Below are 24938 nucleotides of genomic sequence, written 5' to 3'. Positions count from 1 at the left end.
TAGCAGATGGGAAGAAATGGAGACAGCAGAGGGAGACCCACCCGTGGCTGCTGCCATTTCTTGCCTGGACAGCTGGTCTCTCTGTGCTCACCCTCACCCTGACACTTCTGTCCACTCCCAACCATGAGCAAGACGGCGAACCCTCTGAGCACCTAGGTCAAACCCTGCCATGGCTCCTGTCTTCCTCGAGTGCAAGTTTTTCGTTTTTTTTTTTTTTGAGATGGAGTCTCACTCTGTCGCCCAGGCTGGAGTGCAGTGGCGTGACTTTGGCTCACTGCAACCTCTGCCTCCCCTGTTCACGCGATTCTCCTGCCTCAGCCCCCCGAGTAGCTGGGACTACAGGTGTGCACCACAATGCCAGACTAATTTTTTTTTGTATTTTTTATTTTTATTTATTTATTTATTTGAGATGGAGTCTCGCTCTGTCGCCCAGGCTGGAGTGAAGTGGCGTGATCTCGGCTCACTGCAACCTCCACCTCCCGGGTTCAAGCGATTCTCCTGCCTCAGCCTCCTGAGTAGCTGAGATTACAGGCGTGCGCCACCACGGCTAATTTTTGCATTTTTAGTAGAGACTGGGTTTCACCATGTTGGTCAGGCTGGTCTCGAACCAGCCACTGCGCCCGGCCAGGTGTACATTTAAAAAAAATGTTTTGTAGAGATAGGGTCTCACTGTGTTACCCAGGCTCGTCTCACATGCCTGCATTCAAGTAATCCTCCCATCTCCGCCTCCCAAAAGTGCTAGGATTACAGACGTGAGCCACCCCGCCTGGCCTGAACTACTATCTTTTATTGTCTTCTTCACTATCCCCCACTAAAGCAGGTTCCTGGTGGGCAGGAACTCCTCCCTTAACCTCTCTAGGCTTGTTTCCTCACCTTTAAAATGGGTGTTATCAGAGTCCCTGCATCTCAGAGTGTTGCTATGGTGACTGAATGAGTTCATTAATGTAAGGCACTTCAACAGTGCCCAAGATGCTCAATAAATAGATCTAACTACAGTAGATCTCAGTACAGTTCCCCACTGGTCCCCTGTGCCTTGGTGGGGGGCAAAGGAATAGTGCAGACAGGCAGGAGGAGGCAGAGAGGGAAAGAGATGGAGTGGGAGCGGGGGAACGTCAGGGATGGAGACCCCAGGCAGGCGCCCAATGACACAGAGATCCACAGTCCTCTCTCCATCTTTAATGGGGCCCCAGGTGGGCTTGGGGCACGGGTGTCCTTAAATACAGCCCCCATGGGCAAGGCAGCGGGGGCGGGGCGGGGCGGGGTGGGGCCGGGCCTGCCGGGGCGGGGCGGGGCGGGACCTCAGCTGCACTTGCAGGAGCGCACGATCATGTTGGACAGCTGCTCCACCTTGGGCTTGCGGCCCACGTAGTACACGATGGGCAGCGGCTCCAGCGCCTGCGGCACGCAGCACGGCGCCGCCGAGGCGCCCGGGTTATGCTGGTTGTACAGGGCCAGGACCTGCGGGCGGCGGGCGGGGTCAGGGCTCAACGCTCCTGGAGGGAGGAAGACGGCCCTCCACTGCCCCATCCCCCACCCGCTACCGCGCCAGCCTCTCTCACTTCGTCTCTCCCCGCATCCCCGTCCCCCTCTTCCCATCTCCAATTCGGTCTCTCTTATCGTCTAACATCCTATCGTATTCTGTCTCTCCCCACCTGTCTGATTTTCTTTTTGTTTTGAGACTGGGTCTCGCTCTGCCACCCAGGCTGGAGTATAGCCTCAACCTCCTGAGCGCAAGCCATCCTCCCGCCTCAGCCTCTGGAGTAGCTCGAACCACAGGCAAGCGCCACCACTCCTAGCTTTTTTTTTTTGCTTTTTTTTTTTCGTAGAGATGGGATCTCACTCTGCTGCCCGGGCTACTCTCGAACTCCTGGGCTCAAGCGATCCTCCTGCTTCGGCGTCCCAAAGCGTTGGTATTACCAGCGTGAGCTGCCGCGCCCGCCTGATTTCCTTTCTCAGTCTCTGCCCCTCCTCATCTTCGCCTCTTGCCTTGTTGTGTATCTGTCTTTGTCTCTCCTTGGCCTAACTCTGTGTCTGTATCTGCCTCTCTCATTTTGTCTCTCCATTTCTCTCTGCCTTTTTCCTTCCATCTCCCTGTCTCTCTTCTCCCCTTCACCCCCATCCCTCTGTTACTTCAGCTCTGTGGGTCTTCACATCTCTTCTCCCTCTGCGCCCTGCTCAGAGCCCCTTTCTAGCTTCCTGCCTCTCTCCCCATCTCTTTATTCATTCTCCTCCCCACCCCATCCCTCTCTTTCTCCTCATCCTGCCAACTCACCTCTCTGACTTTACTTCTCTTTCTCCCTCCTCTTCCTCCGTCCTGGCTCCCCCCAAGCGCATCTCCTAGCCCGGTGGGCCAGACGTACCTTGCTGTACTGCGTGTCCAGGCTCCAAATATAGGGGCAGGGCCCAAGGCAGAAGTTGGCATGGTAGCCCTTGGGCTCATGGATCCACTTCCAGCCGAGGTCCTTGCGGAAGTCAATGTACAGCTGCCGCACACAGCAGTTCTTCTCTGTGGAGCTGCAGGCAGGAGAGACGCGTCAGGGGCAGGGAGGGGCTACCACCACAGAAGCTACATGCCCCTCCTCCCCAGGTGCGTGTGTCACCCTAGGTTGCCCCCTCAGCCCTATCTCCATCTGGGTCTCCCTTGCACCCCCTGTGTTAGTAACAACACAAGTAGTCATGATAATCACTAACACAGATTAAGCACTTCCTCCAGTGCTAAGAGCAATGTAATAATCTCATGCAATGCTTAAGACAAGCCTGTAAGAAGCCAGATGACCATCCACAGGGTGGCCAAATAAATCATGGCATGCCCACACCCTGGAACATACAAAATAACACAGCTCCATGTAAACTGATCTGCTCTATTTGTGCAACAAATGTTTATTGAACTACTACTGTGTGCTGGGCTGGGATCTACTGCGGACTGAGGACAAATGAAACAGATAGAAATAGGCTAGGCATGGTGGCTCACGCCTTTAATCCCAGCACTTTGGGAGGATGAGGTGGGAGGATCGCTGGAGTCGGGGAGTTCGAGGTTGCAGTGAACTATGATAACACCACTGCATGCCAGCCTGGACAACAAAGTGCAAGACCCTGTCTCTAAAAAAATTTTTTTCAATTTTTTTAAAAAAGAGACAGAAATCTCTGCCCTCCAGGGCCATGCTATAAATTGTCATGTTACTCTTCTGCTCTGAACCTGGCTCCATCTCACAGCAAATGCCCAAGTCCTCACCATGAGCCAGAAGGTGCTACCAAATCTGGCTGATCTCAGCTCCCTCTCTCACGCCTGCTCCACTCCAGCCACACTGGCGTCCTGTCTGTTCCTCAGACAGTCTTATTTCGGGGCTCCTGCGTCTGCTGTTCCCTCTGCCTGGCTGCTAGTCCCACAGATACCCACTCTAGCTTGTTCCTTCACTTCATTTCTTCTTTTTTTTTTCTAATTTTTTTTTTTTTTGAGACAGAGTCTCGCTCTGTCGCCCAGGCTGGAGTGCAGTGGCGCAATCTCGGCTCACTGCAAGCTCCGCCTCCCGGCTTCACGCCATTCTCCTGCCTCAGCCTCTCCAAGTAGCTGGGACTACAGGCGCCCGCCACCACGCCCGGCTAATTTTTTTGTATTTTTAGTAGAGATAGGGTTTCACCGTGGTCTCGATCTCCTGACCTCGTGATCCGCCTGCCTCGGCCTCCCAAAGTGCTGGGATTACAAGCGTGAGCCACCGCGCCCAGCATTAATTTGTTATTCTTTTTAGAGACATGGTCTCACTATGTTGCTCAGGCTGGTGTCAAACTCGGGCTCAAGTGATCCGCATGCCTCAGCCTCCCAAAGTGTTGGGATTACTGGCATAAGCCACCACACCTGGCCCCTTCACTTCATTTAAACCTTAGCTCAAACGTCCTTCAGTCAGGGACCCTTAACTCCTAAAGCAGTGCCTGGAATGTAGTAGGTACTCAATAAATATCAGTTACATGACTGAACATCACCTCCTCAGAGATACCTTTCTGAGCCATCCTTTCCAAAATATCCAAGTGACTGTTCCATTTAGTGCAATACGGTATTGCAGTTATGCAAGAAAATATAAAAATGTCTGCATTTGAAATGGGGCAAAATCTTAATCACCGATGACACTGGATGAGAGTTTACGGGCGTTCATTATCTTTGTTGCTTTTGTATACATTTGAGATTTTCCATAATAAAGGAATTTAAATTAGAATAGGAAAAATAACAGTTCCCAATATCTATTACTCTCTGCCTGCCTTCTTCTGATTTATTTTACTTCTTAGAACTGTCAAAGAGGCCGGGCGCGGTGGCTCACGCCTGTAATCCCAGCACTTTGGGAGGCCAAGGTGGGTGGATCACCTGAGGTCAGGAGATTGAGACCAGCCTGACCAACATGGCGAAACCCCGTCTCTACTAAAAATACAAAAATTAGCTGGGTGTGGTGGTGCTTGTCTGTAAGCCCAGCTACCCAGGAGGCTGAGGCACAAGAATCCACTTGAACCCAAGAAGCAGAGGTTGCAGTGAGCCAAGATCGTGCCACTGCACTCCACGCAGGGCAACAGGGTAAGACCCCGTCTTGAAAAGAAAAGAAAAAAGAAAGAAAAGAAAAAGTTGACAATGCCTTTTCTTTTTTTTTGAGACAGAGTCTCGCTCCGTCACCCAGGCTGGAGTGCAGTGGCGCAATCTTGGGTCACTGCAACCTCTGCTCATAGATTGGTGGGACCAGCCAGGCACGGTGGCTCATGCCTGTCATCCCGGCACTTTGGGAGGCTAAGGCAGGCAGACTTGAGGACTCTGTCTTTACTAAAAATTCAAAAATTAGCTGGACGTGGTGGCGGGCACCTGTAATCCCAGCTACTGGGGAGTCTGAGGCAGGAGAATCGCTTGAACCCAACTTCAAGTGGCACCAGATAACCTAGAGGCAAGATAAAGCCTTTCCAAGAGCCACAGAAGCCTGAGAAGGAAGTCAAGAAACTGAGATCCCTGTGAACTCAGCCTGTACCACCCAATTTGGTTGGACCTCAGTTTCCTCAACTGTTCAGAGGTAGGAGCTACTAGATCAAATAAGGTGTTAACGTGAGGGCCAAGGGGCCATCATAGGCAGGCTTGGGGAGGGCCCTGAGTGCCTGAGCTCATATGCACATGTGTGTATGTATGCATGTATTTCTGGGAAAAAGGGTCCTGGCTTTCACTTTCTCACAGGAAGTTCTGAACTCACAAAAGGGGAAGAACTAGTGTCCAGAATCATCTTTTTTTTTTGAGATGGAGTTTCACTACTGTTGCCCAGGTTGGAGTGCGATGGTGTGATCTCAGCCCACTGCAACCTCTGTCTCCCGGGTTCAAGCAATTCTTCTGCCTCAGCCTCTGAAGTACCTAGGATTACAGGCATGCGCCACCATGCCCGGCTAATTTTGTGTATTTTTAGTAGAGGCTGGGTTTCACCATGTTGGCCAGGCTGGTCTCAAACTCCTGACCTCAGGTGATCCACCCACCTCGGCCTCCCAAAGTGCTGGGACAGGCGTAAGCCACTGCGCCCGGCTCAGAATCATTTTTAATGTGCAGTTCAACCCTAGCTGGGGTTCTGAGATCCTAGGATTTGAACAATCTGTGATACTGTTATCCAAGTCAGCAGCTCTCCACGTGGGCTCCCAGGACCAGCGGCAGCATCACCTGGGAACTGTGGGAAATGCAGATTCTCAGGTGGCACCCCAGGCCACTGCAATCAGAAACTGTGTGCAGGACTGGGAACAACAGTCCGTGTTGAACAAGCCCTCTAGGTGATCCTCTGACTCATTTTTTCAGGACGCATTCAGGGCCTACTCTGCACCGGGCCTTGGATACCCACAGCCCTTGCCCTTGTCAAGCCTCTTCCGTCCAGTCTCTCAAGACCTAGGCCAGGTGCAGTGACTCACGCCTGTAATCTCAGCACTTTGGGAAGCCAAGACCGGTGAATCGCTTGAGCCCAAGGAGTTTAAGACCAGCCTGGGGAGCATAGTGAGACCCTGTCTCTACAAAACTTTTTTTAAATAAAAGACCCAACAGAGACTGTTTGTTGAGTCAAAGATCTACTTAGGGCCCCAGGGGAGGCCCAGAGGCCTCATAGCCACCTTGGATGTTGGAGAAAGGGGTTAGGAAGGAGGTAGTGTTCGAGCTGCCGTAAGAACAAATTTTCTTATGAAAGTTTTTTTTTTTTGAGACGGAGTCTTGCTCTGTTGCCCCAGGCTGGAGTGCAATGGTGCGATCTTGGCTCACTGCAACCTCCATGTCCCAAGTTCAAGCAATTCTCCTGGCTCAGCCTCCTGAGTAGCTGGGATTACAGGCACACACCACCATACCCGGCTAATTTTTCTGCATTTTTAGTAGATGCAGCGTTTCACCATGTTGGCCAGGCTGGTCTCGAACTCCTTACCTCATGTGATCCACCCGCCTTGGCCTTCCAAAGTGCTGGGATTACAGGTGTAAGCCACCGTGTCCGGATGGAAAGTTTCAAATTTACACAAAAGCAGCTTCAACAATGATCAACTTATGGCCAATTTCCATTGCATCTCTACCCCTATCCACTAACACTATCTCTTTTTTTTTTTTTGATACAAGATTTCACTCTGTCACCCAGACTGGAGTGCAGTGGTGCAATCGCAGCTCACTGTGGCCTCCAGCTCCTGGGGCTCAAACCAACCTCCCACCTCAGCCTCCTGAGTAGCTGGGACTATAGGTACACACCACCAGGCCCAGCTACTTTTCTTTTTTTTTTTTTTTTTGGGGAGATGGGGTTTCACCATATTGCCCAGGCTGGTCTCCAACTCTTAGGCTCAAGCAATCCTCCTGCCTTGGCCTCCCAAAGTGGTGGGATCACAGCTACGAGCCACTGCACCCAGCTGACAATGGTTTATCTCAAAGCACATGCAATCCACCATGTTGCTTCATCCATAAATATTTCAAATGTATCTCTAATTAAGACTACTTTAAAACACAGTCACAATACCATGTAAGAAAATTAACAATTCCTTGATATCATCAAATATCTAGACAGAGTTCACATTTACCCAACTGTCTCATAAATATCTTTTTTTTTTAAAGCCTGTGTAAATAAAGATTCAAGTAAGGTCTACACATTGCAATTGGTTGATACATCTCTTAGGATTTTTCTTTTTTTTTTTTTTCTTTTTTAATTTTTGAGATGGAGTCTCACTCTGTCACCCAGAATGGAGTGAAGTGGTGTAATCTCGGCTCACTGCAACCTGTGCCTCCCAGGTTCAGGTGATTCTCCTGCCTGTCTCCCAAGTAGCTAAGACTACAGGCGCCTGCCACCATACCCTGCTAATTTTTGTATTTTTATTTATTTATTTATTTATTTTTTTGAGACAGGAGTCTCGCTCTTGTTGCCCAGGCTGGAGTGCAATGGCGTGATCTCGGCTCACTGCAACCTCCACTTCCTGGGTTCAAGCAATTCTCCTGCCTCAGCCTCAAGAGTAGCTGGGATTACAGGGCCCACCACCACGCCTGGCTCATTTTTGTATTTTTAGTAGAGAGGAGGTTTCACCACGTTGGCCAGACTGGTCTCGAACTCCTGACCTCAGGTGGTCCGCCCTCCTGGGCCTCCCAAAGTGCTGGGATTACAGGTGTGAGCCACGACACCTGGCCTAATTTTTGTATTTTTAGTACAGACAGGGTTTCACCATGTTGGCCAGGCTGGTCTCTAACTCCTGACCTCAAGTGATCCACCTGCCTCAGCCTCCCAAAGTGCTGGGATTACGAGTGTGGGCTACCATGCCTGGCCTCTCTTAGGACTTTTTTCAAAATCTACAAAATCATCTCTCTTTCTCTTTGTATATATATTCAGGGTCAACTATATATAGACTGACCCTTGGACAACATGGGTTTGAACTACATGGGTCCACTTACAAAATTCACCACTTACAGGTGAATTTTTCTTCCACCTCTGCCCTGAGACACCAAGACCAACACCTTTTCTTCCTCCTCCTCAGCCTACTCAACATGAAGACCTTTATGATAAGCCACTTCCACTCAATGAATGGAAAATATACTTCCTCTTCCTTATGATTTTCTTAAGGACATTTTCTTTTCTCTATCTTATTTTAAAAATGCAGGCATAGGCCGGGAGCAGTGGTTCAAGCCTGTAAGGCCGGCACTTTGGGAAGCCGAGGCTGATGGATCACCTGAGGTCAGGGGTTCAAGACCAGCCTGGCCAACGTGGTGAAACCCCGTCTCTACTAAAAATACAAAAATTACTCGAGTGTGGTGGCGGGCGCCTGAAATCCCAGTTACTTGGGAGACTGAGGCAGGAGAATTGCTTGAACCTGGGAGGCGGAGGTTGCAGTGAGCTGAGATCACTTCACTGCACTCCAGCCTGGGCGACACAGCTAGACTCTGTCTCAAAAAAACAAAGAATACAGCCGGGTGCGGTGGCTCACCCCTGCAATCCCAGCACTTTGGGAGGCCGAGGTGGGTAGATCACTTGAGGTCAGGAGTTCAAGACCAGCCTGGCCAACATGGTGAAACCCCACCTCTACTAAAAATACAAAAGTTAGCAGGGCATGGTGGCAGGTGCCTGTAATCCCAGCTACTCAGGAGGCTGAAGCAGGAGAATTGCTTGAACCCCAGGGAGGTGAAGGTTGCAGTGAGCTGAGATTGTGCCATTACACTCTAGCCTGTGTGACAACAGCAAAACTCCATCTTAAAAAAAAAAAAAAGGATATAGGACATAATACATAAAACATGCAAAATACGTATTATTCGGCCGGGCGCAGTGGCTCATGCCTGTAATCCTAGCACTTTGGGAGGCCGAGGCAGGCGGATTGCCTGAGCTCAGGAGTTCGAGATCAGCCTGGGCAACACGGTGAAACCCCGTCTCTACTAAAATACAAAAAATCAGCTGGGCGTGGCGACGGGCACCTGTGGTCCCAGCTACTTGGGAGGCTGAAGCAAGAAAATCACTTGAACCTGGGAGGCAGAAGTTGCAGTGAGCTGAGACCACGCCACTGCACTCCAGCCTGAACGACAGGGACTCCATCTCCAAAAAAAAAAAAAAGTATTAATCAACTGTTTATGTTATGGATAAAGCAGAATTCCAGTCCACAGTAGGCTATTAGTAGTTAAGTTTTTGGGGAGTCAAAAGTTGTATGTGAATTTTTGGCTGCATGGGGGTACGTGTGTGTGTGCACACTTTCCCCTTCTTTGCATTGTATTTGATGAAGAAACTGGGTGAGGTTTCTTGCAGTCTGATTTTTGCTGATCATTTCCTCTGTTCCTGTCTTTCTAGAAAACTGTTAGGATCTACAGTCCTGATCAGATTCAGGTTTGATTTTTTTTTTTTTTTTTACCTGAGACAGGGTCCTGCTGTGTCCTGAAATGCAGTGGCGTGATCCTGGCTGGCTGCAGCCACGACCTCCTGGGCTCAAGCACTCCTGCCTCAGCCTCCCAAGTAGCTGGGACTACAGCCACACACCACCCAGCCAGCTAGTTTTTTGTATTTCTTGTACAGAGACAGGGTTTTAACATGTTGCACAAGCTGGTCTTGAACTCCTAAGCTCAAGCAATCTGCCTGCCTTGGCCTCCCAAAGTGCTGGGATTACAGGCATGAGCCACCGCACCTGGCCTTCAGGTTTGATTTTTTGCCAAGACTTCCTAGGCAACACTGGGTCCCTCCCTACGGAGGCTCACATGGCTGGCTGTCTCCCTTTGTAATGTCAGCTGCTGTTGGCACTCAAGACCTCAATTTGTGGCTGGGCGCAGTGGTTCATGCCTGTAATCCCAGCACTTTGGGAGGCCGAGGCAGGCAGATTACGAGGTCAGGAGTTCGAGACCAGCCTGACCAACATGGTGAAACCCAGTCTCTACTAAAAAAAACAAAAATTTGCCGGGTGTGGTGGCACACGCCTGTAATCCCAGCTACTCAGGAGGCTGAGGCAGGAGAATCACTTGAACCTGGGAGGCAAAGGTTGCAGTGAGCCGAGATCACACCACTGCACTCCAGCCTGGGCAACAGAGTGAGACTCTGTCTCAAAAAAGACCTCAATTTGTTCATTGACAGGGTTGCTGGGCTGATGGCGCTAAGATCTGGTGGTGAAGGACCCTGGGAGCAGGGCTGATTTTCTGGCAGGGAAGCAGCAGGTAACAAAGCCCAGAGACACCACCAAAATATTTTAAACAAGGGAGGAATAAGGTCAGATGATCACTAAATTTACAACATTCTAACTCTCCATTTCAACTTTCTAGGAATCCAACATTTCAGCTTTCTTAGATTGCAGTATTAGCATTCCAGCATCTTACGATTCTAACATTCTGACAGCATCTTCAACTCTCTAGGATTCCTACTTTCCAACCTTTGAGGATCTTGGCATTCCTGAATTCCAGTATGCCAATATTGCATCCCAACATTCCAAAGTTCTGAGCCATCACTCAAGAGGTTCAAGCTGCCACTCTATTTATTTATTTATTTTTGAGATGGAGTCTCGCATCATTGCCCAGGCTGGAGTGCAGTGGCACGATCTCGGTTCACTGCAACCTCCACCCCCCAGTTTCCAGTGATTCTCCTGCCCCAGCCTGGGTACCTGGATAGCCGTAATCCCAGCTGAGTAGCTGGGATTACAGGTGCCAGCCACCACCCCCAGCTAATTTTTGTATTTTTAATAGAGATGGGGTTTCACCATGTTGGCCAGGCTGGTCTTGAACTCCTGACCTCAGGTGATCCGCCCACCTCAGCCTCCCAAAGTGCTGGGATTATAGGCGTGAGCCACCGTGCCCAGCCTGCTGCCACTTTCTATTAAAAAAATCCCAGCATTCTAATATTCTAACATTCCAACACTGAGTTCCAACATGCTGAGATACCAACATTCTGCTTTCTCCAACTCCAACATTTGTGGATGTGAATATTTCAAAACAGAATTCTACCACTGTGAGCCCAATATTCAAGGACTCCAGTCTGCCAACACTGGTATCCACAATTAGCCAGTGGTGCAGGAATTCCACATGGGCCATCTTCCCATTTTGAATCCCCAAATTCTAGGATTCCAATATTTCAGCTTTCCTTGAGTCTGACATTCTCCATTTCAGTAATTAACACCAAATTCTAGCATTCTAGAATCCCAGCATTCTAGAACCTCAACCTGCCAACAATTTAGGGATTCAAGATGGTGACCTTCCAACTTTGAATTCCAACAATCGCAGGGTTCAACTTTCTAACATTCTGTGATTCCAACACTCCAGCAAGAAAGCAAGGCTGGGCGTGGTGGCTCACGCCTGTAATCCCAGCACTTCGGGAGGCGGAGGCAGGCGTATCACGAGGTCAGGAGATCAAGACCATCCTGGCTAACACGGTGAAACCCTGTCTCTACTAAAGATACAAAAAATTAGGCCAGGCGCGTTGGCTCACGCCTGTAATCCCAGCACTTTGGGAGGCCGAGGTGGGCAGATCACGAGGTCAGGAGATCAAGACCATCCTGGCTAACACGGTGAAACCCGTCTCTACTAAAAACACAAAAAAATTAGCCGGGCGTGGTGGCAGGCGCCTGTAGTCCCAGCTACTCAGGAAGCTGAGGCAGGAGAATGGCGTGAACCTGGGAGGCGAAGCTTGCAGTGAGCCGAGATAGCGCCACTGCACTCCCAGCCTGGGCAACAGTGTGAGACTCTGTTTCAAAAAAAAAAAAAAAAATTAGCTGGGCATGGTGGCACGTGCCTGTAGTCCTAGCTACTGGAGAGGCTGAGACAGGAGAATCGCTTGAACCCGGGAGGCAAAGGTTGCAGTGAGCCGAGATTGTGCCACTGCACTCCAGCCCGGGTGACAGAGCGAGACTCTGTCTCAAAAAAAAAAAAAAAAAAAAAAGGAATCTGATCCCAACATTACAAGACTTCCAGAGTTCTTTTTTTGTTTTTTTGTTTTTTGTAGCTGGGATTATAGGCACCCACCACCACGCCTGGCTAATTTTTGGATTTTTAGGAGAGACGGGTTTCACCATGTTGGCCAGGCAGGTCTCAAACTCCTCACCTCAGGTGATCTACCTGCCTCGGCCTCCCAAAATGTTGGGATTACAGGCGTGAGACACTGCGCCTGGCACAAGACTCCCGGTTCTTACACCCAGACCTTATCCCCTGAGTCCTCCAAGCTAAAGGAGACAGATGCTCAGCCCAAGCACAGCAGCAGCCAGGTGTCCAACCTGGAGCACCTGGTCAGCAGATGGCAGTCACGCCCCCAGCCTGGAAGGCCTCCATCCAAGGCTACAAGGCTCACCTGAAGCAGTAGTTGGTGTCCAGGGCTCGGCGGTGCCGGGAGCTTTGCAGATGCTGGGCCCTCTCCAGCGGGGTGGCCATGAGAAGCAGGAAAGGCCGGTTCATGCCGTGAATGGTGGCCAGGTCACCTCGGCGGCCGGTAGTGAACCCTGCTTTGGTGTGGGAGTCGGGATAGGGGACATACACACACACTCTCAGAGGGATAGATAAGTGGGGCGTGGGGCAGATGGGAACACACACGCACACACGTCACGGCTGGGCATAGCCAAGGAAGCAGGCCTCACCGTTGATGTCCACTTGCAGTGTGTTATCTTTGCTGTCACAGGAGCAGTGGGCACTAAGGCGAAAGCCCTCAATTTCCCCTGTAGGAGTGGGGAGAGGGAAGCTAGTCTGAGAGTGCAGCTCACCCAGCCTCTGGAGGAAGAGGAAGGAAGGAGCAAACCCCAGGGGGTTCCTTCCTGCCTTCCCCACCCACCCCACTCTGCCCTCTCACTGCAGTTTTTTTTTTTTTTTTCCGAAACAAGGTCTCGCAGCCTCAACTTCCCAGGCCCAAGCAATCCTCCCATCTTAGCCTCCCGAGTAGCTGGGACCACAGGCGCGTGCTACCACGCATGGCTAATGTTTTTTTTTCTGTTTTTTTTTGAGATGGATTCTGGCTCTGTTGCCCAGGCTGGAGTTCAGTGGTGTGCTATCGGCTCACTGCAACCTCCACCTCCAGGTTCAAGTGATTCTCCTGCCTCAGCGTCCCAAGAAGCTGGGATAACAGGTGTGTGCCACCACACCCGGCTAATTTTGTGTATTTTTAGTAGAGATGGGGTTTCACCATGCTGGCCAGGCTGGTCTCAAACTCCTGACCTCAGGTGATCCGCCAGCCTTGGCATCCCAAAGTGCTGGGATTACAGGCATGAGCCACTGCATCCGGCCTACACGGCTACTTTTTAAATTTTCTGTAGAGACAGAGGTCTCGCTATGCCCAGGCTGGGCTCAAGCAATCCTCCTGCCCTGGCCTCCCAAAGTGCCGGGATTACAGGCATGAGCCACTGCACCCAGCCAGCATCAATCTCTTGAATGAATGAGTGAATGATGTTTTCTAAGCTCCTACAATGTGCCGAAGCCTGGGCTGTGTGCTTGGGACTCAGCATTGACCAAGACAGATGAGCTCCTTCTAGGCCTTTGTCGAACAGCCCAGGACACTCCTCCCAGTGCCCACCTGCTCCCTAATCCCTATTTTTTCTTTTTCTTTTCTTTTTTTGAGACAGAGTTTCACTCTTGTTGCCCAGGCTGGAGTGCAATGGCACGATCTTGGCTCACCGCAACTTCCACCTCCTGGGTTCAAGCAATTCTCCTGCCTCAGCCTCCCGAGTAGCTGGGATTACAGACGTGCACCACCACGCCCAGCTAATTTTGTATTTTTAGTAGAGACGGGGTTTCTCCATGTTGGTCAGGCTGGTCTCGAACTCCCGATCTCAAGTGATCCACCCACCTCGGCCTCTCAAAGTGCTGGGATTACAGGCGTGAGCCACCGCGCCAGGCCCCCTAATCCCTATTTTTTCGTGTGGCCAAACTACTATTTATCCCGTGAGTCTCCACACAATCACCCTCATCCAGCAAGCCATCTTAGACTCCCCAGATGGGTCCGGGTGCCTTCTCTGGGCTCCCAACAGCACTTAGGGTGTCCCCTATCCTGCATGCCTCCCTGTCCCAGCCTTGTCCTCCCTGCTGGTGCCTCCCCATCCCATTCTCGACTATTCTAGGTCATTCCTGCCTGGTGGGGCCTTGACAAGATCTCTTAGGTGTCCAGAAGTGACTGTGGGCCCCACAAGGGCAGAACTGAGGGCTGTCTTGGTTATCACTGTCCCCCACACCACCCAGCACAGGGCCGGGCACACAGCACGAACCTGTGGGCAATTACTGAATAAAAGCATAAATGAGAGGGAGGTGAGGAAGAGAGATAGGGGCACCATGGGCCCTGCCAGGAACCGGACAGAGACAATCATCTCCTGGACAGATCAAATGAGTTAGGCTCTCCCTGGCCTCCAGGCCTTTGCACAGGCTGTTCCCTTTGCCTGGAATCTTTTTTTTTTTGTTTTGAGATGGGATCTTACTCTTTCATGTAGGCTGGATTGCAGTAGTGTGATTATGGCTCACTGCAGCCTCGACCTCCCAGGCTCAGGTGATTCTCCCACCTCAGTCTCCCAAGCAGCTGGAACTATAGGCAAGCAACAGCATGCATGGCTAATTTTTGTACTTTTTTGTAGAGACCAGGTTTCGCCATGTTGCCCAGGCTGCTCTCAACTCCTGATCTCCAGTGATCCATCCTCCTTGGCCTTCGAAAGTGCTGGGGTTATAGGCGTAAGCCACTGTGCCCAGCCCCAGAATACTCTTATACCTCTCCTTTTCCTGACCATTCTACTCATCCCTTCAACATCAGCTATGATGCCCCTCCTCCAGGAAGCCCTCCCTGATTCTGGGCTGGGTCAGGTACTTCCTTTGGGCTCCCCATCCCAGTCCCACCCGCTCTGGGTCATCACTGCCTTACAGGTCTATTCCCCAGCTACCTAGCCAATGGACTATATGAGCTCTGTGAGGGCAAGGATGGGGCTGTTTTGGTCATTGCTGTGTCCTTAGCATCACCCATCACAGGGCAGGGCAGAGAGGTGCTCCGGAAATGGATTAACCAGTCACTCGGGTTTCCATGCCACAAAGGGGAGGCAGGTCTCAGCACTTTCACACCAGTATGGGGCAGAGAGGGGTCCTAGGCAAAGTGACCCCAGGACAAACAATGGGGTGGACCCCATTGAGAAATGGGTGGGACACACAAGTAATCCTCACCTCCGTGGCTCAACCACTGCCGCACAACTCCGGTGACATCAAAAGACAACCACTCTGGCGAGTCGCTGGGTGCCAGCAGCTGGTTGCTGAGGTATCGCCAGGAATTGTTGCTGTATTTCTAGAGGATGATGAAGGCAGGAGAGAGACAGTGGGTAGATGGTGTCACGCCCCCACATATACTAACTGAACCCTTCACCCCATCTGCTTCCCCAAACAGGCTTCCAGAAAGTTCCCAGGCACTACCCTCTCAGCCAGCCACCTGTGTGGTCCTGTGGCACCCATCCTCCCCCACAGTACCCATGAGAGGAGGGGTGGAGAAAAAGCTCAGGCTGCGGTCAAGGCACCTTCACACAGCTCAGCCGAAGGTGTTTTCTTGCCTTCTCCAGGCCTGTTTCCTCACTGGTGAAATGCTAAGCCCCACTCAGCGTGGACAGCCCACAATGCTAAAATTCTGCTGCTAACATTCTGGGCCGGGCGCAGTGGCTCACGCCTGTAATCCCAGCACTTTGGGAACCCAAGGTGGGTGGATCACTTGAGGTCAGGAATTCAAGACCAGCCTGGCCAACATGGTGAAACCCCATCTCTACTAAAAATACAAAAATTAGCCAGGCATGGTGGCGCGTGCCTGTAGTACCCACTATTTGGGAGGCTGAGGCAGGAGAATTGCTTGAGCCCGGGAGACACAGACTGCAGTGAGCCAAGATCGCGCCACTGCACTCCAGCCTGGGCAACAGGATGATACTTCATCTCAAAATAATAATAATAAATAAATAAATAATAAATACAATAAAATTCTGCTGCAAACATTCTGGGGTTTGCTGAGCATATGGTTCTGCAAATTTGACACCCTGAATTCTCAGTAACTTAGAAGTCATTTTGTGATTCCGGCTGGGCATGCTGGCTCACACCTGTTATCCCAGCACTTTGGGAGGCCGAGGCGGGTGGATCACCTGAGGTCAGGAGTTCAAGACCAGCCTGGCCAACATAGTAAAACCTCGGCCTTACTAAAAATACAAAAATTAGCCAGGCGTGGTGGCACATGCCTGTAATCCCAGCTACTCAGGGGGCTGAGGCAGGAGAATCACTTGAACCCAAGACGCAGAGGTTGCAGTGAGCCGAGATTGCACCACTGCACTCTAGCCAGGGTGACAGAGCGAGTCTCAAAAAAAAAGTCATTTTGTGATTCAAATGTTTGATAATATCCCAAGTTTTCCACATTTAATGAGCCTGAGAAGCTTTAGAAGACTAATGTTCTATAAACCCAAGAGTCTGCCATGCTGCACCTAGATGCTGCAGGTACCCAACATCTGTGTAGAGTAATTTTCTGGGCCGGGCACAGTCGCTCAGGCCTGTAATCCCAGCACTTTGAGAGGCTGAGGTGGGGGGGATCAACAGAGGTCAGAAGTTCGACACCAGCCTGACCAACATGGAGAAACCCCGTCTCTACTAAAAATACAAAATTAGCTGGGTGTGGTGGTGCATGCCTGTAATCCCAGCTACTCAGGAGGCTGAGGCAGGAGAATTGCTTGAACCCAGGAAGCAAAGGTTGCGGTGAGCCAAGGTCATGCCATTGCACTCCAGCCTGGGCAATAGGAGCAAAACTCCATTACAAAAAAAAAAAAAAAAAAAAAAAAAGAAGAAGAATTTTCTGGGGCTGGATAGTCCACTCCAGAGACTGCAGAATAAAGCTGAATTCCCCAGACTCCAAGAAGCCAAGCTAACATAGGACAAAGTTCTCTCACTGTGAAAGTCTGAAATCTACCATCCTATGAGTTTAACATTCCCTCTGATATGGATTCTAGCTCACAGAAACTGCTAGAGCCTCCAGCCCTTCCAGATGCCCCAGTCCTCTTGGAAGCCCCCTATCTTCTAGAGCAGTGCTGTCCTAAAGAACTTTCTGGAAATGTGCTTTATCTGCAACATCCAAAATAGTAGCTGCTAACCACATGTGACTACAGAGGACTAGAAATATGGCCAGTGAGAATGAGGATTTCTTTTTCATTTTTATTTTTTGAGACAGAGTCTCTCTCTGTTGCCCAGGCTGGAGTGCAGTGGTATGATCTCCGCTCACTGCAGTCTCCACCTCCTGGGGTCAAGCGATTCTCCCACCTCAGCCTCCTGAGTAGCTGAGATTACAGGCGCCCGCCACCACACCTGGCTAATTTTTGTATTTTTAGTAGAGATGGAGTTTCGTCATGTTGGCCAGGCTGGTCTTGAATTCCTGACCTCAAGTGATCCACCCACCCTGGCCTCCCAAAGTGCTGGGATTGCAGGCATGAGCCACCACGCCCAGCCTATATATATATTTTTGAGACGGTCTCGTTCCATCACCCAGGCTGGAGTACAGTGGCGCAGTCACAGTTCACTACAGCCTCGACCTCCTGGGCTCAATCAATCCTCCCACCTCAGACTACTGAGTAGCTGAGACTAGAGGTACCCATCACCATAACAGGCTAATTTTAGTATTTTTTGTAGAGACGAAGTTTCAACATGTTGCCCAGACTGGTCTCGGACTCCTGGGCTCAAGCAATCTGCCTGCCTCGGCTTCCCAAAGTGCTGGGATTAGAGGTGTGAGCCACTATGCCTGGCCCTAAATTTTTAATTTAATTTTAAATAATCCAACTTTTAACCAAGTTAAATGTGACTAGTGGCTGTCATACTGGACAGAATGATTCTAGAGTCCCCAACCTTTTCAAAGATTCCAACTTTCAAGAATCCTGTGTCCTTAAAGAGTCCAACTCCTAAGATTCCAGCCTTCTAAGTGTTTAACATCCTAGGATGCAAAGAATCTGAATATTTAAAAGCGCTCCAGGTTCCAGGTGCGGTGGCTCACGCCTGTAATCCCAGCATTCTGGGAGGCTCAGGCAGGAGAATCACTTGAGGGCAAGAGTTTGAGACAAGCCTGGCCAACATGATAAAACTCCGTCTCTACTAAAAATACAAAAATTAGCCCAGCATGTTGGCACATGCCTGTAATCCCAGCTACTCGGGTGGCTGAGGCAGGAGAATCACTTGAACCCAGGAGGCGGAGGTTGCAGTGAGCCGAGATCACGCCATTGTACTCCAGCCTGGGCGACAGAGCAAGACTCCATCTCAAAAAAAAAAAAAAAAAAAAAAAGGCCAGGCACAGTGGCTCACGCCTGTAATCTGAGCACTTTGGGAGACCGAGGCAGGTGGATCATGAGGTCAGGAGATCGAGACCATCCTGGCCAACATGGTAAAACCCCGTCTCTACTAAAAATACAAAAATTAGCTGGGCGTGGTGGTGCACACCTGTAATCCCAGCTACTTGGGAGGCTGAGGCAGAAGAATCACTTGAACCCAGGAGGCGGAGATTGCAGTGAGCTGAGGTCGTACCACTGCACTCTAGCTTGGCAACAGAGCGAGACATTGTCTCAAAAAAAAAAAAAAAAGAGTTCTAGGATTGTATGGTTTGTATTCCTCTATCCTTCAGGGACCATCTAGATGGACCTTGTAACCAGCCGACCCACAGCCAACCCCCGGTCACAGCTCACCCTCTCCAGCCCATGCCCTGACCTTCCTTCTGGCTCATGTCCTCACCTGGTATAGCTCCACGTGCTGCTCCACTTTTAACTTGAGCCTCAGCAGACGCAGCTCTGCCCGGGAGAGCAACACGGGTTCAGGTACTGCTTCTCGGAGCTCTGATGTGTTGAAGAACATATATATGCTGTGTGTACTCTGCTTGAACTTGTCATAGATTTCTAGCAGGGAGAAATGAAGGGAGGCGATCAGGGGTTTGGCAGAGGTGAGTGGAGCTGGTGCTCCCAAGTCTAGGAGTTTTGGAGCTGACAGCTCTGGGGTGGAGTCAGTCTCTGATACCTTTTATTTATTTATTTATTTATTTAAATAAATTTTTTTTTTTTTTTTTTTTTTTTTTTTTTTTTTTGAGACGGAGTCTTGCTGTGTCACCCAGGCTGGAGTGCAGTGGCGTGATCTCGGCTCACTGCAAGCTCCGCCTCCCGGGTTCAGGCCATTCTCCTGCCTCAGCCTCCCGAGGAGCTGGGACTACAGGCGCCCGCCAACACGCCCGGCTAATTTTTTGTATTTTTAGTAGAGACAGGGTTTCACCGTGTTAGCCAGGATGGTCTCGATCTCCTGACCTCGTGATCCGCCCGCCTCGGCCTCCCAAAGTGCTGGGATTACAGGCTTGAGCCACCGCGCCCGGTCTTTTTTTTTTTTTTTTTTTTGAGACGGAGTCTCCCTGTGTCACCCAGGCTTGGAGTGCAGTGGTGCGATCTCTGCTCACTGCAACCTCCGCCTCCAGGGTTCAAGCAATTCTCCTGCCTCAGCCTCCCAAGCAGCTGGGACTAAAGGCACATGCCACCATGCCCAGCTAATTTTTGTATTTTTAGTAGAGATGGGGTTTCACCATGTTGGCCAGGATGGTCTCGATCGCCTGACCTCATGATCCACCCTCCTCGGCCTCCCAAAGTGCTGGGATTATAGGTGTGAGCCACCGCGCCCAGCCCCAACTGTGATACTTTTTAGCTGTGTGACCTGAGGAAGTGGTTTCTCCCCCTGGGTTTGTTTCCTCCTCTGTAAAATGGGTCCTAACCACACTCCTCTCTCATGTAGCATCATCTGTCAAGTTGACTAAGGCTGGCACCAAGGGGAACCACTCTGTTTGCTCTAGCCTTCCTTGCCCCAAATGCAAGAGCCCCTAAAATGCAGAGTAAGGATCAAGGGCACAGGCTTTGGACTCAGATAGTGCCTCTGCTGCCTCTCGGCTGTGTGACCATGGGCAGTTAACACCCTCTTTCTGAAAGTCAGTTTCCTGTTATTCTTTGAAAAACAGAAATAACATTAAGCTCCCTACATTCCCACCCAGACTCTCCTAATTTAAGTGCTGTGTAACCTTGGGCAAGTGAATTCCTCTCTCTGAGCCAGGTGTAAGACAAGACAGAGTGACTCTAGAACCCATTCCAGGATTATAGTGGGAAATTAGATAACCCAGTTCAAGCCATGTGGCACCAATTCTGCATACACTGGTCACTCAATCATGTATACGTCTAAGAGCGCTGGCTGGGCGCAGTGGCTCACACCTGTAATCCCAGCACTTTGGGAGGCTGAGGTAGATGGATTACCTGAGGTCAGGAGTTCGAGACCAGCCTGGCCAACATGGTGAAGCCCCGTTTCTACTAAAAATACAAAAATTAGGCCGGGCGTGGTGGCTCATGCCTGTAATCCTAGCACTTTGGGAGGCTGAGGTGGGTGGATCACGAGGTCATGAGATCGAGACCAGCCTGACCAACATGGTGAAACCCTGTCTCTACTAAAAATAGAAAAATTAGCTGGGCGTGGTGGCAAGCGCCTGTAATCCCAGCTACTTGGGAGGTTGAGGCATGAGAATCGCTTGAACCTGAGAAGCAGAGGTTATAGTGTGCCGAGATTGCACCACTGCACTCCAGCCTGGGTGACAGAGTAAGACTCTGTCTCAAAAAAAAAACAACAAAAACACAAAACAGCGCTATTTACCAGATGCTATTTAAAGCACTTTACAAAGATGAAGACATTTAAACCTCACAACCTTATACTATTATTATACCCATTTAATAGATGGAGAAACTGAGGCACCGAGATTAAGTAATTTGCCCCAAGGTCACATAGCTGCAGACTGGGATTCAAACTCAAGCTGTCTCATTCCAGAGACTGTGCTTTTTTTTTTTTTTTTTTCTCCAAGAGACAGGGTCTCACTCTGTCCCCCAGGCTGAAGTGCAGTAGCACAACCATGGTTCACTGCAGGCTGGAACTCCTGGGCTCAAGGGATCCTCACGCCTCAGCCTCCCAATATATTGAGATCACAGGCATGAGCCACCACACCCACCCAGCTAAAGACTGTGCTCTTAACCCCTAAGTGATTCTTCTACTTCTTTTTATTATTAGTTTTCCACCCTTAACTCCCTTCCCCAGCTGGTTAGGGAAAGTGAAGTTCATTCTGGGTAGGAATGGCTGTAGTGGGGAGAAAAGGAATTAAGGTGTTTTCTTTTCTTTTTTTTTTTTTTGAGATGGAGTCTCTGTCGCCCAGGCTGGAGTGCAGTGGCGCGATCTTGGCTCACGGCAACCTCCGCCTCCCAGGTTCAAGCAATTCTCCTGCCTCAGCCTCCCAAGTAGCTGGGATTACAGGCGCCGCCTGCCACCTCGCCCAGCTAATTTTTGTGTTTTTAGTAGAGACCAGGTTTCGCCATGTTGGCCGGACTGGTCTCGAACTCCTGACTTCAGGTGGTCCATCCGCCTTGGCCTCCCAAAGTGCTGGGATTACAGGCGTGAGCCACCGCGCCCAACCAAGGTATTTTCTAGTTTAGGAAAAGGTTGGGGTTGGGGATGAGGGAACAGGCCATGAACTGCTGGATCAACTGGGGCAACTGCTTCCAGCCTCCTATAGTGGGGGTGTGAAAAGAGACTGGTGAGAAAGGCAGAGGAAACCCCTTCCCTACGGCCCCCTTCGATCCTCCTCCTCCTCCCCAGTCTCCCTCCCCACCCAGCCCCAATAAGCCCTATTCTTGGCCCGGAGGTTACTCAGCAAACCCCAAAGGAAAAGCAGAGCCTTGGCTGGGGAAGACAGATAGGGAGGAAGAGAGAGAGGAGGGAGAGGAAGGGTTGGAGGGTGATGCAGAGAGGCAGAGGCGGGGAGATGCCAGAGACAGAGACGAGGCGACAGGACCGTGGAGGAGAAAAATAGGGAGAGAAAATAGTCGGAGAGACAAAAACCAGGAGACCCATGCGTGGACAGAGAGACTAACGGAGACGAAAAGAAAGAGGCAGATGGCGAGACACGTGCGAGACAAGACACATGTGCATTTGTTGGGGAGAAGAGGATTGGAGGTGTCAGTGTTAAAGGAACCTCTACAACAAAGGTGAAGCCACGGAAGATAAGGCAAGGCTGAGAGACTTGGGTGCGGAGTGCGCGTCATTGGGCTGGAGCCGTGAACTGGCGCAGGAATAGGCCGGGGACCCGCAAGCCCACACCGCCCAAGAGTCAGTGAAACCTGAGGGATCTTCCCCAAGGCTGTGAACCACGCGGGACGCCTGGGTCCTCGCATGGATGCCGACGGGGCCGGCTGAGTGGGAGCCCCGCCCGTAGCTGGGGTGAGGAGGGCGGGAGGCGCCGCAGCCAGGAGGGCGGGAACCAGACCTGCCCCGTCTCGCCCCGGGCTCCGCGAGCGATCCCCGCCCCCGCCGGGGGCATGGGAAGGAAAGGGAAGGGAGGAGGGTGAGGCCGCCGGACGCTGGGGTTTCCCCAGCCACCCCGAGAGGAACTGGGACTTTGGGGTCCAGACTGCCAGCGTTTAGCGCAGCGGGGTCCTCCTGCCCCTTGGTGGAAGCGCAGGCTCCTCCCCCCGCGCGTGGCACCCACGTGGGGCTTTCTCACTCCTCCCAGCTTGGTTTTCTCACCTCGGTCTTGTAGAGTCACCTCCCACCCAGCACTTCCCCTGCGGCTGGACTCCTATCAGCCCATTCCCCTGCATCCTGCGGCGAGTGGTGGGGCTCGCTGCTAGCAGCGTGGATGGAGCTGGGTATCTCTCCTCCGCCCCGCTCACACCACCTTTCCCACGCTTGTCTCCCCTCTCGGTAAAGCCCTTCCCACGACCCAAGACTCCAGGTCTTCTGGAAGCTCGATTCCTCCGCTGGAAGCGCTTCCGCTTCACCAGCTCCCCACTCTGTCCCTCACGTCCCTGTGTGAAACACCGAGGACACCTCTGCATCCCGGGCGCCCTCCCGGGTCTCCGCTCCTCTCCCGCTTGCCTCCTCCTTCCAGTAACCTCTCGTCCCTTTCTCCCCACATTTATCACACCCACCTCTGTTTCTCTTTCTACGACTCTCCCCCAGCCCCGCATCCCGCGTGTTCCTGGCAGCCTCTGGAAGTGGGTCCGCTCTCACTTTCCTGGCACCCCCTGGGGTTGCCTTCATCTAGCTTTTCTGTCCTTCTTGAATCTTTCCACCTCAGGACCCCCAAGCTCTGGGTCAACTTTCTCCAGTGCCTCTCCTTTCCCAACTGCTGGGGTCTTCGCTTCTCCACACCAGGCTCCCCTCTCTGCACCTGGCACCCCACGACCCCCCCCATTCAACGCGTCCTGGAGGAGGGAGCCTTCTACCCTCCCCCTATTGCTTCTCTCCCTCTAGGGGACTCCCCCCACGACCCCGCATGTTTCTGTCGCCCTCTAGAAGCGGTCCACTTCGCTATCTCTCCTCTCCAAGACCAGATACCTGGGGGGTAGGGGGCCCAGTGCCATCCTCTTTCGGACACCCCCCTCCCACCATCCCACGTTCCCTTTGCCCCGGGGGGTCCGCTTCCTCCAGCCAGTTTCTTCTGCCAGTCACTTCCTACCCGTGGCCCCGGCACTCCGGCGCCCCCTGGGGGCCCCCCTCCCGGCTCCCCTGCCCCTCCGAGCTCACCGTTGTGGGTTTCCACCATTAGCACGCGGGTGACCTCCTTGGCGTAGTAGTCGGCCTCAGGCTCGGGCTCCGGCTCTGCACTCTCCCCGGCCACCCGGTCGCGGGTGCTGTTGTACAGGGCGAGCACGGCCTCGGGCAGCGGGCCGGGCGGCACCTCCCCCTGGCTCGGGGGGCTGGCGAGCCGCAGCTTGGACAGGATCTGGCCGCGGATGGCCTCGATGCGCTTCCGCTTCACCAGCTCCATGTCGATAGTCTTGCAGGTGGATAGTCCCGCGGCCGGCCGGCCAAGCGTCAGCACCAGTAGCCACAGCAGCGGTAGCAGCAGCGGCAGCAGCCGCAGCCCGGAGGGCGGCATGGGGGAGGCGGCGCCCCCCGGCACTGCCGAGAGCGCAAACAGGGCTGGTGTGGTGGGGAGGCCCCGCCCCTGCAGGGGCTGAGGGTCTCCCGGGAAAAGGTAGGAGGGCCTCGAGGGAAAGTTGAGGTCCTCAGGGAGAAGGGCGCAGTGGTGGAGGGGAGGCTTGGACCGGGGGTGTCTCAGTATCCCACGGAAATAACCTAGATGGGCGCGATCTGGTACCAGAAGGTGGGTGGTCTTGAGTAGGGGATCTGTGGCAGGTCGGAGAGAGATCCGTCTCCTGGAGGAGAAAGGGTCTAGGATGCGCGGGGGCTCAGGAGACGGGCCGGGGATGAAGGCGGCGTGCAGGGGGTGCGCCCGAGGTCTGAGGAAAAGTCTTTACGGGAGGCCGGGTCGGCGACTCCCGAGGGCTGGTCCGGAATGGGGGCGCCTGAGGGACGCCGTGTAGGGGGCAGGGAGGGAGCAAGCGTCCCCGGCGGCAAAGGGAAGAGGTCCGGGGTCCCCAAGTCCTGCCTCCTCGCGGGGCAGCGTCGCGCCAAGAGGTCCCCGCGCCTCCGGCTCCCAGCGGCAACGGAAAAGTCTCAAAAGTTTTTTTCCTCTTCTCCCGACCGGCTCGTCCCTCCTCCCGCTCCTCCTCCCCCTCCTCCCCGCAGTGGCGGGGGCGGCGGCGGCTCGTCTCAGACTCTGGGGCCTCAGGCTGCTCCTCGGCGACTCCTTCCTCCGCTCCGGGCCGTGGCCGGCCCCGCGGGCGGCTCAGAGCCGGGGGGGTGCCCCGGACGGGGCGTCCCCCCTGCCCCCGGCCGGGGCCCTCGCTGTCTGGCTGATCCGCGGAGGGAGGTGGGAGGGAGATGGCCCAGGGCGCGAAGGGCGGCGGCGGCGGGGACGGGCTGGGTCGGCGGGGGGTTTTGAAGCCGCCCCCGGCCCCACCCAGGAAGCGTACGGGGCGGGAGCGGGGGCGGCCCCCCGGGGGAGGGCATGGGGGGGCTGGGCCACCGTCCTCATCTCGCGTGGGCGGGCTCCGAGGGGGGTCCCTTCAGCCCTGGGGGAAAGGGGGCGGGCACCCCGGCTCCGCCCCGCAAACAGGGTGCTGCCTCC

The 24938-nt window shown here is 52.7% G+C and overlaps 1 protein-coding gene across 2 annotated transcripts; it reads right to left on the bottom strand.

Moving 5' to 3' along the window:
* Positions 1 to 1156: 1156 nt before the first annotated feature.
* Positions 1157 to 24719, bottom strand: TGFB1 (transforming growth factor beta 1). Of its 2 annotated transcripts, none has more exons than XM_055249965.2 (7): positions 23489 to 24719; positions 18635 to 18795; positions 15074 to 15191; positions 12526 to 12603; positions 12243 to 12390; positions 2361 to 2514; positions 1157 to 1458 (listed from the first exon to the last, which is right to left on the bottom strand). In XM_055249965.2, the coding sequence occupies exons 1-7, from the start codon at positions 23841 to 23843 to the stop codon at positions 1300 to 1302; spliced, it is 1173 nt and encodes a 390-aa protein (XP_055105940.1). In that variant the 5' UTR covers positions 23844 to 24719; the 3' UTR covers positions 1157 to 1299. The 2 variants fall into 2 exon arrangements, with proteins under 2 accessions (XP_055105940.1, XP_063477123.1); XM_063621053.1 differs by having other exon boundaries at positions 12243 to 12393; positions 23489 to 24713.
* Positions 24720 to 24938: the final 219 nt, after the last annotated feature.

This window comes from Symphalangus syndactylus, chromosome 17, assembly GCF_028878055.3.
Source record: "Symphalangus syndactylus isolate Jambi chromosome 17, NHGRI_mSymSyn1-v2.1_pri, whole genome shotgun sequence".
NCBI lineage: Eukaryota > Metazoa > Chordata > Mammalia > Primates > Hylobatidae > Symphalangus > Symphalangus syndactylus.
Note: the sequence above shows the minus strand (reverse complement) of the source record. Positions and strands in the feature narration are given on the sequence as shown.

What these genes read in the sequence shown, in the direction of transcription:
- TGFB1 (XM_063621053.1), bottom strand. Translation starts at nt 23,843, where the DNA reads ATGCCGCCCTCCGGGCTGCGGCTGCTGCCGCTGCTGCTACCGCTGCTG. An exon ending in AATGGTGGAAACCCACAACG is followed by an intron (nt 18,796 to 23,488) that starts GTGAGCTCGGAG and finishes TCTCCCTGCTAG; the next exon opens with AAATCTATGACAAGTTCAAG. An exon ending in GACACCAACTACTGCTTCAG is followed by an intron (nt 2,515 to 12,242) that starts GTGAGCCTTGTA and finishes TCCTGCCTGCAG; the next exon opens with CTCCACAGAGAAGAACTGCT.